We start from the raw sequence: 14,840 nt of genomic DNA, 5'->3' as shown, positions 1-14,840 counted from the left end.
TTTCACTGGCTTATCTTCCCCAGCAGTCGTTGTACCAATTAACAAATAAATCTAGCAAATTCCTGAGGAATTGTCTTCCTTAGAAGCCTCAGCAATCGCCAGTTATTCGGCACTTCAGTGAGCTCTTCGTATCGCTTTCCTTTAATCAAGCGAGGATCCGGCGGACGCTGCTGTGCGATTCTCTCGTTCGACTGCGACGTATTTGCATTGGGACAGCGCGCGCTTCCTTCTACTAACTCACAGATCGCTTCATCGAACTCAGCTTCGAGTTGCTCCCGTTCAAATTAACTCCTTGTCAGATTTACGATCGTTGTTTCTGCCCGATATTTGGAAATATTAACACATAATATTAGAAAATACATATTTTTGTTTATTTCTATTACATCTACATGCATGTATATTGCGTATACGCTTATTATATTTTCTTATTTAATTTCAAAGAGACAGAAAAGCTCTAAAACTTTCCATCAAGCGATGAAATTACTTGGATTTGAGTATTACTAATTTTCGGCATTTTTCGTCAATATCAAACTATCATTTGACATCAAGATTCTTTCCAAATTTATACAGATCCCTCATCCTCCGATGGTTAATTTATTTTACTTAGGAAACAGTTTCAACCTTTAACCATCGAAGTGAATCTTAGAGAAACCATTTATTGAGGGTGACTCCAGTAAATTACCAAACTTGGTGAGGGTGATGGTGGTGAGGGTAACTCAAGTAAATCACCGGATTTGAGTCTAGGAGCCTTATGGTTGTAAAGATGATTCGAGTAAATCGCTCAATAGAATCTAGTAGCCCCATGGTAGAGATGATTACTGACTCAAGTAAATCACCTAACCTGAGACTAGGAGTATAATGGTAGTGAGGGTGACTCGAATACATCACCGGGCAAGGAGCCGTATTGCAAAGAGGGTGACTCAAGTAAATCAAGACTCGAGTCTAGAAGCCATTTTGTATAGAGGGTGACTAAAGTAAACCACTAGACTTGAGTCTGGAAGCCATTTTGTACTCGGGGTAACTCAAGTAGCTAAATCACCAGACTTTAATCTGGTTATTTAGGTACTTGTAAAGTCTGGTGCTACTACTACTACGGCTATTTAGCTGCTTGTTTAGTCTGGTGATTTAGCCGTATTGTAAAGATGATGACTCGAACAGATGCCTGGAATTGAGTCTAGGAGCCATATTGAAAAAAGGATGACTAAAGTAAATCAATAGACTTGAGTCTGGAAGCCGTATTGTAAGCGAGGGCGACTCAAGTAAATCAGCAGTCTTGACTCTAGGAGCCTAATGGAAGGAACGGAGACTGGTGCATTATGCATGGCTTCTTAATAGCTCCAGTCCGCAGCCTTGAGTAATTCTATCGTAGTTTTAATTTATTTTCCAGGAGCGATGAGCGAAAAATTCCTTGAACCTTGAGCGTATGGTAATGAATTGTTTTAGTGAGGTTTTGCAGATGTTAAACATTAGTGAGACCTGTTTCTGTGCAGCGGTTGAATATTATTCTGTGTTCAGGGATTCAATATAACCCTATGGCCGTAAAGGTTCAAGTTACAAAGCAACAACCAGATACTAGACTCGTGTCGGTCGGTTTGAGCTACATAAGTTCTTGCCTTATTGGAAAATCTACGCCATTTTTTCCAGTTCAGTCTGGGTCTTGACACTAAGTAACACTAAGGGCACATGACTTCAGTGAAAGCCATGCTTGTTAGTCCAATATTGGGTAGCTGCTTCGCTTAAACCAATATATTGCTTTTGAGGAGAATATTAAAATGTGCTTCTTGCGAGACCAGAAATTAGAGCAGATGGCAGTCTATTTATCTCAGTATCCCTTGATAGGTTTCCGGTCGATCGAGCTTAAAAACGAAGTGGTGTCGCACGAAACTAAATGGACTAATAAGTTTGAGACGGACCTTTTCCTAGCTCAAAACTTCAAAAATCATTGACACTTGGCCAGATTAAAACATAATTTTGTTTTAATATCTGCAGCAATTATCTAAACAGAATTAGTGATAAAGTGTAAACGTTTCAACCATGTGAAACGTTGTGTACGTAAAAATTGTGCTCTATACAAATCTCCGAACTTGCAGCTAAGGCATTCATAGAATCTCCCCTATTGAAGAAAGGAAACTTCCATAACCATCGAATTGTTTTTACCTGCAGGGTTTGAGAACCCATAGAGATCAGATTGCAAATGAACCAATATTCGAACAAAAAAGAATCGTTTTAATTTATCCTATTACAATGATCTTATTGGGAGCGTGGTTAGCGTTTGTCCGTGTTATTGGCAGGTTTGAAGAAGAAAGAGCAGTTCATTGAACTTTTCATTTCAATTATGGACAATCATCGGCAGAGGTTCGAGCAATCTATGAAACCTCGAAATGAAAACATTTTTACCTGTTTCATTAACTCGGGCCATCTCCATACTATAAGACCACGAGTACATAATTACAAGTAGAGTAAAATTTATGTAAATAATTTCAGTTTTACAATAACAAACTAAACTTTTACGAACCCCGGAAAACAAATATTACCCGCTGCGTTGATATAAGTTCGTAATTCTTGGCAGCTTCGTTTAGTCGCTGTGGACTTGTTTTAATTTAGTCCTAGGCAAGGCAGGATCACAGTCAAGAGTATCCATAATACGCCGCCCGGAAAGCCTCTTTGTGGTCTTTTTAAAGCTTATAAAAGTTAGTATTGAGCCACGCTTGACAATGCGCTTTGAAGAGCAGCAATGAAGCCAGCTGTACCAGGAACTGGTGAAATTTCGGAAATTCAAGGCATGGATTTCTAGTTAATTATAATTATTTCATCCTCAAGGTTCGCTACGACTCCATGAATTTACATCAAATTGTTCATTTGCAGGTTACAAAATCTCATTAAATGGAGCATTATTTCCATATATCTACGTTTTAATCTATATTTCCCTCTTTTTTAAGACTGAATGGATGCATCAGGTTTACATGCATAAACAATTCACTTGACGAGACCTTAACTTCCTGAAACAGACGGTCAAGGCTTCGTCTTGTGCAGCCTTGAGACTCAGCAGTCTTGTGACGATCTGGTCCTAATTTATTGCTCCTTAAATCTTCATTAATGGACCTTGTTAGTCTTTTGAGTCTTAGCCTACCCAACATCCGCTCGCGCTTCTGACTTGGTCGGCTGAGTCTTCCGGGGCATGATGAACATATTTGATTGAGGACTCGCCCTAATGGTGCCGGGAAGGGTCGTTGTCTGAGTTAAATGACATGAAGGATGACCTCAAAGTTTGGTGTTTAGAAATTCAGGATCACCTAATTTAAAGTTATCCGTTTCTAATAAAATGTATGGCTTATATTATAGGAGCAATTGCCAAACTTTTCGTTATGATTAATATTTTTCGGTTGATTATAATTGATTAGTTTTTGACATAGAAAGTATAGTCGCATGTATAATTAAGGTACTGAAAATAAAAGAATTATAACGATGATTATAACTTATTTGGATTAAGAATCCAAATACCGATGCCTATTGTGCATTTTTATGGGCCGTCTTGGCCCGATTCGGCCTGCCAAAACGGCGTATCAGTGCTACGTGCTGAAAAGTGTGTCACTATTTGGCAGTGTGACCTTTTAATTTATCTGAGTGTTGGCCTGTATTGAGGTGGTATAGTTTTTATCAATTACATACGAATGCATTTTATTAGCAGCTAAATAACACATATAATTTTCAAGTTGTTTGCTCGTCCGGCAATCAGTTTAAAATTCCTGCCTTTATAGTCATAGAAATCTGCGGCATAAAACCCCTTGTAAATTAAAAACCCCTGCGGTAATAAAAAAACCCTGTGAGCGTTTACCTCTAAAGCTGGACCTTTAAAATCCCTTGTAATTCTACGTCCAACCTCTAAAGTTTTACCTCTCAAATCCCTTGTAATTCTACATTCAACCACTTATGTTACACCTCTCAAATCCCTTGTAATTCTACATTCAACCACTTATGTTACACCTCTCAAATCCTTTGTAATTCTACATTCAACCACTTATGTTGCACCTCTCAAATCCCTTGTAATTCTACATTCAACCTCTAAAGTTGTCGGATCAGGTCAGCTCCGATGAAAATTGGACGCCGAACCTCGCAAGCAAATTTTTATATTGGCACGGGGCCGCAATTTTGGAGCCAGATATCGCGGCTCGTCCAGTTGTTGAACAGCGGCATCAGGGGAACAGAAACCGACAAGCACAAGTTCTGAGTCTCCCCTGATTACCTTTTGTATGGCAGACCAGCTGCACCCCAACTGACACGAAGCGAGGATGCTACCCTTTTCCTGATACCAGGGATAACATCTGTTGACGGGAGATAAATCCATTTATGGAAAACATTTTGTGAATATTTTTTAGTTTAAATGATTTTAAATCGTCATAAAAGATGCATTTCATTCCAGAGCTCTGATGAAACGCTCCTTGACAACATTAAATTATTTAAATTATTATTATTTTTTAGGTCAGTATTAAAAATGATAATTTTCAAATTATTGGACTGTGACTAATATGAATAGTTTCCTGGTGGTTTTAGGTCAAGATAATTCTTTTCAATAAACATTATGATGAGCAATTGTTTTTGAACTTCGAATTTTTATCCCGTAAACGAAATCTTCTAACCGAACATTTTTTACCGAAAGCACAATGGATTATATCGTCCAAATAGAGCCATTATATACATTCTCACCCACCGTACGAGAAGAGAGCAGAAGTAGCAATGAGTAGCCATTTAGCGGAACTGGGTCAAACGAATCACACAATTGCTAAAACGCATCGTAAATTTCGGAAAAGTTTTATTCTTTTCTCCCGATAGATAATAAGTATCAGCGACTTGCAGAAAACGACTACCGGTGCAATGAATGGCAAATTGTATGGCAATTACTTCATTAGCTAGCGAAAGCTTTACTTTCAGTAATGGAGGCTCATTCTGATGAGCTATTTTTCAAGTAAAACTTGAATATTCAATATGAATCTCATTAATGTCCTGAGAGTGAAGAATGACAACAGCCAGGGCGACAATTCGTCACTAACAAATTGGGATGATGAAAAATGTGGGGATGCTGCGCTTTTTCATCAATTTTAGTTTGAATGGTTTTCACTTTTTCAATCGTCCCTAATTTACGAAGCAAGAAGACGATGATTAATCACCAAGGGAATGCATTTAAAAATTCATCTTGTGGAATAAAGCTTTAATGAGAAAAAAATTGAGTAATTTTCAATATTTAATGGCATGAAAACTTCCGTCTTGTGTTGTGCTTTACGCTGATCTTCATATAATTAATTCCTACCGTGACTGTTGCGTGCTGCCTTGAACATTTTTGTTGGCTACCATAAATAAAAAAAAGATGGCGCCCATGGAAACGCATCATCAGGTTCAGCGACAGTAGAGGCCTGAGTGAAGCCTCCATAATTGAGGACGTTTTTACTGATGACGTCCCGTAATGATGCCGTCAGTCAAGGTGAAGCCCATGGCCAGACAGGTCTCGCCGCCTGCTCCTGTCTGATGCCTTGGTCTCGCCGCCTGCTCCTGTCTGATGCCTTGGTCTCACCGCCTGCTCCTGTCTGATGCCTTGGTCTCACCGCCTGCTTCTGTCTGATGCCTTGGTCTCGCCGCCTGTTGCAGCATGCAGGTGCAGGTCTCACCGCCTACACATACTTAGGCTGCATGCAATTTTAACGATTTTTGTCCGAAGGGCGTAAAATTCTTGACTCGTTCGAGGAATAGCATAATTATAGTATCAATTTCCTACTATCATTAATTTCTTTGTTAAATTGTATTTCCATACTACTTGTTTGTCTATCTTATTCGAAAATAAATTTATTACTCTCAGCTAATTACTCTCAGCTTATAATTCCGCAAGAATTCCACACATTTTTCTGTTTAATCATCGATGGCGTTATAGTCGCTAAATGAAACGCAATTATTAGACATTGACACGGAACTAATTTTCACCTGGTTTGCAATGATATACAAAAATTTGTGAACACTTTGAGTCACAGGAGAGACGGAACTGCTGTCATATTTACCTTTACTTTACTTCGCCCATTCTTGTGTTGCGGTGTCAAAAATACACGAAAAGACCGGAAAACTTTCGAGACTCACGTTCAGAGTCTGGCAAAAACTGAGGAAGCCTCAGCACTTGAACACGGTTTGTCGCTCCGATGCCGCTGTCGCGCCTCGAGGTAATCTCAGGTCTTGCTGTGATGGCCGAGGCTACATAGAAGGAAGGAAGGCAGGTCTTAGGCTGCTCGACTGCATCTCAATCAATCTGATATTCCTGCTCCAACATGAGCCAATTGCAGGGAAATTGTCATCGCGGAATCCTGTTCAATTGGAGATGAAATTGGGTGAGCACTTGGATGGCCTCGTTTATATGCCTCGTTCCTCACGAAAGAACAGATGTTCCTCTACCTTCACCTACCTGTCTCTTGGCTTCAGGTATAAGATGAGTCTTTGCAACTTCTATTATGCATGGTATGTAATCATGTTTTCAATTGTATGGAAAACTCTCCCTTTCAGCGAATATCATTTGAACACTTTATTACGTTCGATAAATGACGATTAGAATACACCTGAGCACTATTTTAGATATATACATATAACTTAATTCCTTGATAACCTTCCTTCTACGCCTGAAGTATTAAGTGATCTGAATGAAATTTATTCATCAATCTCTTTTTATCATAAATTTAGTTCAACTCCCTCCAATAATATTGCTCACCGATCCTGTACGGAACTAAAGCGTAACACTACAAGCTTATGAAATACAAGTTTTAATTTTTTTCCTGATGTAGCAGTTTAGTAAAATTTCACCCTTGCTATGAATTCTCGAGCCCTGACGCCAGAATGCAGCAGCCTCGAAATAAACACTCTGGACTTCAAAAGAAATGAGGAGCGGCGTCTTTGTAATGCTCTCGGCGTTCACGAGGAGCTGTCCGTAAAAACACTATTCGTTTGCCCTACAAAGAGTGATAACTTTTTTCTTTCGTACAGAGGGTAATTTAAGAGCAAGCGTTGCTTCAATGGCCGCCATTTGGCACCTTTTGTTTGGTGCCTAAAGCATTTTGTTTTCTGTTTCTTTTATATAGCACCTTGAATTTAATTAAAGTCAGATTAGGGCGACAGAATTCCATTTTGCCATTGTTAAGGATTCTTAGACTCACATTAGTCAGCAAAATTTACTTATTAATGACAAATATATTCCTATCTTAATTATTTTCATCTTTGTTTCAGAAAAAAAGAGTCGATGGTTAAGGAAATTAGACGGATTCCAAAAGAACAGAGATTATGTGAAGCGTTTACAATAAATCCTTAACAACTATTCCAGGGTTCAAAAGCTAAAAAAAAATCTTGCGTTTTCGTGTTTCACTTTTCATCTTTTCGCTCTAATTTTGTTTAAAAATATAGAAATAAAATTTTCTCCATTGACCGCTTTCCCTAATCTTCAGCTCATTCTACAGCTCATATTTCAATTCCTAATTAATCGTAGCGCCAGACTTCTAAAGCTCCAACAGGTTTCCCATCACCATCTCTGTACCCGACTAAGCCTACCTCGCTATATGACTGGAAGGAATTATACGCGATCTCAAGACCTGCTTCTACTAAGTCGGTGCAATCGTAAGTGTTCAGTTGGAGCTCCCATGTAATGCCTTGAAAGCGACTTCAGTGCTTTCCAATAGCGACCTAAGTTGAAAATGTGTAGTGCGGCAAGAAGCAAGCGAGCCTCCCTCGCAATGATTTCCTTTTGAATAGGTAAAGCTTTGCGATCCTATGGCCAGTATAAAAAAAGAAGCCTCCGGCGAACACTTTCCTTGGATTTCTAGCCAAAAATCTGTGAGCAAATGCAGCATGCCAACGGGATTGGGCTTCACGTGTTGCATGATTCAAAGACTGTGAGAGCAGGGAATGTGGACGGCTGAAAGCTGTTGACGGAAATGTTCTGATGTATCCTGATGAAAATTCAGAGGCCAATAGAAGCTAGTAAGAGGAGAATGTAAATTTTTCTTTTGTATTTCTGAATATTGTGAAGAAAATTTCCGACCATAAATGAGCTGATTTAAGTATCTGTGTTCTATCGGGTCACATTTACCTTTACAAAATTTGCTGTTTCTGCCATACAATCGTAAATTTTCAAGCATTTGAAAAAGATTAGAAAGCTGCTGTTTCACATCACGCACTGCGCAAGATTTCTAAAACTTTCAAGATAGCAAAAACGTCATACTCATTCTATTCAAATGGCAATGAGAACTTGTTAACATTTTCAAACGCGGAATTTTCCATTTCACATTCTAGCATATGATTTTTCACCAAAAATTATCTTGCAAATTAAAAAGCGTACTTACTCTAGTAAATCCATTCTCGTAAACGTCCACTCCACTTAATACAGAGAATTAAACGCAAACTCTCGTAAACGCTTGCTTCAGGAAATGCACACTCCCGTTAATGTATACCGGTACTCCTTCAATGCATACTCCCGTAATCGCATATTCCCCTTAATTCATAATCCCGTTAACGCATATTCCGTGACTCATATCCCGTGAATGTATTCCCTGACTTGAGTGACTTCAAACTAAACTAAATCATTCATTTTTTCACGCATAGCTCGTCGTGGCTGAAGGCAAGTAAATTCACAAGATTGCTTGCGTATTTTGCATCTGGAAGGCCATGAATCTGCCAGAGTTTACGACGGCAGGTGCAATTTAATTGCAGCCCGAGGCCTCGGTGAGGCGACAGGAGCCGAGGCTGCACAACAGCTTTCCCGGCCAAGTAGTCGCAATTTATTGGTCTGTTTCCGTTTACTGGAGATGATAGAACGGTTATTGGGTCCATAAATAGCACTACGGGACCAGTGCAGTGGCCGCTGATTAGGTCCACTTCCATGCCTTGAGAATCGTTACATCTGCTTGCCCCAGGAACAGTGTTGTTGCGCCGAGGTACATATGTCACAAATACAGACACAAAAACAAAGCGAGTTACTTGCTTATTGTATTATACAGAAAATAAAAATTTTCCATTTCGTACGTTCTCCACATTTTTTACTAAGGCACGCAAAATAAAAGGCACGTGTTAGGACCTGCAGCTCTTCTCAGCCTTCTGGCGCAGAGAGCAATTATTTTACAAGACAATCTTATTTGCCTGGGGAGCTTCACTGCGGCTTAGTTGGTCGCAACAAGAAGTTATTGCTGCCAAACGAATAGATGAACGATCCTGAATTTAAATTATGTTTATTTTCTGTCCAACTGTTTTCTTAACTTTTAATTATTGGTATTGTTCTACTGAATGGATGTTGTATGTTTCAAGCCTATCATTTTGTCAAAAATGAAAGCTAACTTTTACTAATTTTAGCTGAATGAGGTTTCATCATTTTGAACGCATGTAAAATGTCGATTTAAATGTTGGATTAATAATTTTTACATCCATCCCTCTACGATTATTGTATATTCATTTTTCTCTTAGTATAATTCATCCTTTTGTCGTATTTATAATGTCGTATTTTATATGGAATAATGTCGTATTTAATTACGTCGTATTTATAATGGAAATACTCTCGTTTCTGGCAATAATTCAATTATTATAGGCATATTTTCATTACCAATTAATATTATTCGTAATCTTCTTACTTAAATAATCCCAGTGTCGTTCTAAAAAGATTTGTATTACTATCATTAACAACACATGATTCATGCCCATGCCTCTCACTCACACTCCCCCATTCATGTGTGTTACAGAAGACACTGAGTACAGGGGTGCCGTGTATGCGGTCCATTATTAATATCATTAACAATATTATTCATGCACATGCCTCTCACACACTCCTCCATTCATGTGTGTTGCAGAAGACACTGAGTACAGCTGTGCCGTGTATGCGGTCCATTATTAATATCATTAACAACATGATTCATACACATGCCACTCACTAACACTCCCTCATCCATGTGTGTTACAGAAGACACTGAGTACAGGTGTGCCGTGCATGCGGTCCGACAGTCTGACGAGCTCCGAGCTCGGTCTCAGCCGCGGCAGGAGGCATCATTGCTCCCGACGATGGTGCTTCTGCCTGGTCCTCGCTGTGCTCTTCGTCGCCATCGGGGCAGCGGCCGGCATCTACTTCGCCTGTGAGTACATTAGGCAGTGTTGATTCTTAGGTCCATTCATTTTTTAAAAAGATTATTCCATGAATACAGCGATATGATTGTCTAACGGAAGTAAATCTACGTAATTTTATTTTAAAATTAATGGCCTACTTTTTTATAATACGTTTTTATATACGCTGGCTATTTTATCACAATGGTTTACGATAATCTGAATGTTACAATAATGAAAATGCTTTGAGCGCAGGCAATCAAAAATTGAAAGCTCGTTCATAATCGTTGATTAAGAATTTGTAACGTATTGTTTCTGGTAATTATAAACTTCTTGGGACCATACTGTTTCACCTTTATTTCTAATAGCTGATCAAACTTATCAGTCAAATGCACTGAAATCATTTAATTCATTCTTAGCACATGATTCCATATATATATTCTTGCGCCCTTCATTGGGCTTGTTTAGAATATGGCTGTTGTGCTACTCTCCCCCCTTTTGTTGTGGCCCGTTCTGTTCAAGGTATGAGTTTATGTTCGCAGTGTTCAGAGCTCAAAAGATCTTCAGCGACAATATTGAAAACCTGAGCAAATATTCTTACGATAAGGAGCACAAATAAAGAACTTGATTCACCACCCGCAACTTATGATAAATGGTGACGCGGACGAAGATTTTTTCTTAATATACTTACAAGAATTTCCATCACGTTCATAGGGAACTTAATTTTGCGAGCTAACTTTTATTTGCGTTGGTATACATTTCTGAACCTTTTCCTACTTTAACATTTTTCATAATTGAATCAAGCAATGCGTTCACCAAATAGATTTTTTCCAATAAGTGATTCAGCTGATCTGTTCAATTTTATTTCAATTTACTTATATTTTTTTATCAGCCTTGGCTTCTAGTTAACAAGTGAATATTACGTCTATTACATCTACATCTATGTTCAAGTACAATACAATTGAAGATTCCATTAAAAATTTTCCATATACATAACATTGATCAACAATAATCAGATTTGAATGTCTGCACCATCATTTAACTCTTAGTTTTCGATCTCTATATTCCTTAACCATTTTGAATATTTTTATTAAGATTCTCATTCTCTTTAATTCTCTTCTCTCATTGCCTTTCAATGACTTATTCTACAATGTTTCTGATATTATTTATCGTCTATACGCGTGTAGCAGCAGCGCAATATTCAAATCACAAGTCGCTCCGTTATAGAAGTCCTCTACGTCCTGATCTCGTCAAAGACGAACCCATCACATCGCCTTATTACCTCGCTTGCTCCCGCAGACCGCGGCTTCTTTCATCGCATTCTACAAGCGCAATTCCGTGATTGCATTTATCTTCCCTGTAGACTTTTATGGAAATTACGTCTTCTGGAAATATGATTTATAAAAATTCGATTTCTGCAAGATCATCGACAGAAGTTTCATCAGCTCCTTCGATGCCATTTCGAAAATTTTAATTCGAGTAAAAGGAAGCATCTATGATCCGTATAAAAATTTCTATGTGAACTAAAAAATACAGTCGGGTAAATTTATGTACAGGAAAGAGCAAATAAAAGGAACATCTATTGAGTAAGTATATTCATTATAGCAATATCCGTGGACTTTTGATATTTTAACAGTTCTTTCCGGTGCCATTATGATTTCATCTCTAGTGCGAAATCTTCGTTGTAGGCAACTTGATTACAACTCTACTTAACACTAAATCTTTAGGCGTCAATATTGTGTGGTAAATACAGCGTGATTACGTCCACATCAACTCCATCGGCATCACATGGGAGGTGTGAAGGCGACCTCATGTCAAGTCTCTGCCACACCAACTCTGAAAGCATCAATAAAAATTGGCGTTGGTAGCGTATTTCCAACTCTATGTCGCACCAACTTTGGAAGCATCATTAAGGAGCGGTGTAGTCAGCCTGATTCCTACTTGTGGCGGCACCAACTTTGAAGGCTTCAATAAGGAGCGGTGTAGTCAGCCTGATTCCTACTTGTGGCGGCACCAACTTTGAAGGCTTCAATAAGGAGCGGTGTGAGGAATCAGGTTCGCTGCGTTGTATAGGAGCCACGCGAGCGCTATGACCGGACAAAGCCTCTACTTTACTCCAGTCAAAACCTGCCACAATGGAGTCGGCAACTTTCGGCTCAGGGGTTTTTTACTCTGATTGATTGGACCGACATTGGGGGCGGAGGCGGGGACTTGAAGAGAAAGGGTCAAAGAAGCAAGATGGTTTGTCAAGACGCTATTGCAATGAATTTCTGAAAGATCACAGTCGTGTGTGTTTTTTGTGAGGCTTTGCTATTAATCAAAACATTCACGATTTAAAGAGCTTAACGTCGCTTACCCACAAACTTGTAAAGAATTGTCATCTAGCAATTCTTACCTGACTTTTTGCGTGTCCTATGCCACGAATTGAAAGTCTTCGTTGACTTGTATATAATGGTATTCTTGTTCAAATTGTCACTAATCGTCTTCCCATATATTGGAACATCCCGTCCGCTGCCTTAATTTTGCACCTCATTTTCTAGTTAATTTTGTAGGTGAATTAAATAGAGTGCAAGGACCGCCATCAGTCCATGGGTCATTGCTCTGCGCAGAGGCTCACACGGGCTGCCGGTGCGGCTCATCCTCCTCATTTATTGAGCTTAATCCTGATCCTTCTAATGTAGACCGCTAATTTACTTCAATTGTGTCAACTTTTTGCTCGTATGACTTGAGATTTTTGTTTAACTTGGCCTTACCTGTTCTCAAAGGCTGCCTTGCATTGGTGAAAAGCATTTTTACCCGAAAGATTTTATGTTCTATGATCAATTTTATGCCTAGACTTGGCGTGCAAAGTTAATTATGCACGGCGTTCGCTGATTAAACTATTAAAATCATAAAATAAACCAAAAAATATTCCGAATGACAAAATGTCCACAAATGTTTTCTGGCGAGATTTTGAATCAGGTAAATTAAAAACTTAAAAATGATGGGAACTTGTTCCTTTATTAAGATTATTAACTTGTTCCTCAATTATTATTAGGAGGTGCTGACAATTTGGAAAATGAGAAATTTGCTTCCAATGAGTACTTTCTAACGGTCATGATATTTGTGATACGTTAGTAGTCACTTATCCTTGAACGGTTGATGCGGTATAAGTTAAAATATGATCTACTGCTTTGGAAGATGACATATTGGCACCTGCAAAATACCTCCACGTGTTGATCTAGGCTTTTTGTGCGTACTTTGCTGTAAATTTTAATGTGATCTAATATGTGTATTTGCAAAGTCAGGATACTTTCCATCCCGGATATTTGATTGAAGAAAACTTCGACACCATATGCTGCACATCCAACAATAATATACTAAATATTTTTCTTCAATGTTCCTCATTTAATTAAAGTGTATTTTCCTACACTGTTTGGTAATCTGATTGATTTATGAAGCCCATTCCTGATATATTCTCTTAATTCTCCGAAGTTTCGAACTTGATTGAACAAATCTCCAGTACGCTAACTTGTTGTGGATGTTATTTCTGGAAGCAATTCAGCATAACGTATCTTTATATCTTCCACAAAGAACAGTTGAGACAACATAGCGGCCGAAACTTCAAAGTTAAATCTCGCCTCATGTCAACTGGGTTGCGTCAAGAAAAATATGGAGCTTCATTGCTCGTCTTGACGTGAAGTTAAAATGCGATTTCATTTTGTTTGTTCGGAGCTGAGGTCTCCCGTTGAGAGCCGTGACACCTCGCATTATTTGACAGGAAAATTAAAGCTCTGACGGCCCAAAATGCTTCCGAGCGTTCGCCCAGAAGAGCGCGTTCTCAACCGATCTTCGACGATTTCCTTCATGCAGAAACGAACCACGAATTTCTTTTATTGGGATGCTCCAAAAATGTCAAGTGATTGGCGAACGTGAAGCAGTAGAAGCGCATAGAGATCTTCTGGTCGGAAATCCTCCGTAGGCGAAGGAAGACGGAAACACTTTGTGAGTGCCAGTCATATACGAATGATGTGATCGAGGCATGAGTAAAAGAAGTATTTTTGTTCATTGTGAAAATCGACACTAATGAGAGTGAAGTCAGTGGTATCGGAGTAATGCATTTTTTACATTGGTAAATCTACCCACGATATTGCCTTAATGAACTATCCTTCTGCTCAGTTGAATTCAGTATATATTTCAAACATTTCAAGGACACTTCATTCATAAACACGCAGAAACCTTAATTTTTAATTAGGGAAAAATCATCAAAAATTCCTGCTATTAATAAATTCAATTCAAATCCCTCCAGTCTGATCGTGAACGTTCAAATTCAAAACATCTCGAAAATGTGATTTCTTTGTCTTTTTGAACACTTTTTTGTTCCTGCCCACAAAGGTTTCGTTTCACATTTTTTTTCTTATAATTGGGCACACTCTTATATCAAATGATATATCAATTCCGAAAATCTTATTACGCAATTTAAAAGTCAGTGACGCCAGAAACGAATTCGTTATCCAAACGTCTCGTGAATTAAGTGAGATATGGTCATAAAATAGGCAGTAAAAATAAACCTGTACAGAAAACGTGGAAGAAAAGATGACTATAACTTAAATATAAAATGAAAAGATTAGTGTAATATATACCTATCACACCCTAACACATTAAATTATAATCTTTTGATTTACTTTATATACGACACTCAAAAGATATTTCCATCAAGCACAAGACGTGCAAATTTTCGCCACAAGAGGTCCCGAACA

The 14,840-nt window shown here is 38.5% G+C and overlaps 1 protein-coding gene across 1 annotated transcript in view; it reads left to right on the top strand.

The window, feature by feature from the left end:
- LOC108678779 (atrial natriuretic peptide-converting enzyme) overlaps positions 1 to 14,840 on the top strand; it is a 111,687-nt gene that overhangs the window by 40,076 nt on the left and 56,771 nt on the right. The window contains exon 5 of the mRNA XM_047882783.1: positions 9,965 to 10,133. Coding sequence (XP_047738739.1) covers positions 9,965 to 10,133 — 169 coding nt within the window. The remainder of the gene's footprint in view (positions 1 to 9,964; positions 10,134 to 14,840) is intronic.

Source organism: Hyalella azteca, unplaced genomic scaffold, assembly GCF_000764305.2.
Source record: "Hyalella azteca isolate HAZT.00-mixed unplaced genomic scaffold, Hazt_2.0.2 contig11277, whole genome shotgun sequence".
In the NCBI taxonomy this organism is placed as follows: domain Eukaryota; kingdom Metazoa; phylum Arthropoda; class Malacostraca; order Amphipoda; family Hyalellidae; genus Hyalella; species Hyalella azteca.
This window is presented reverse-complemented; position numbering and strand designations above follow the sequence as displayed.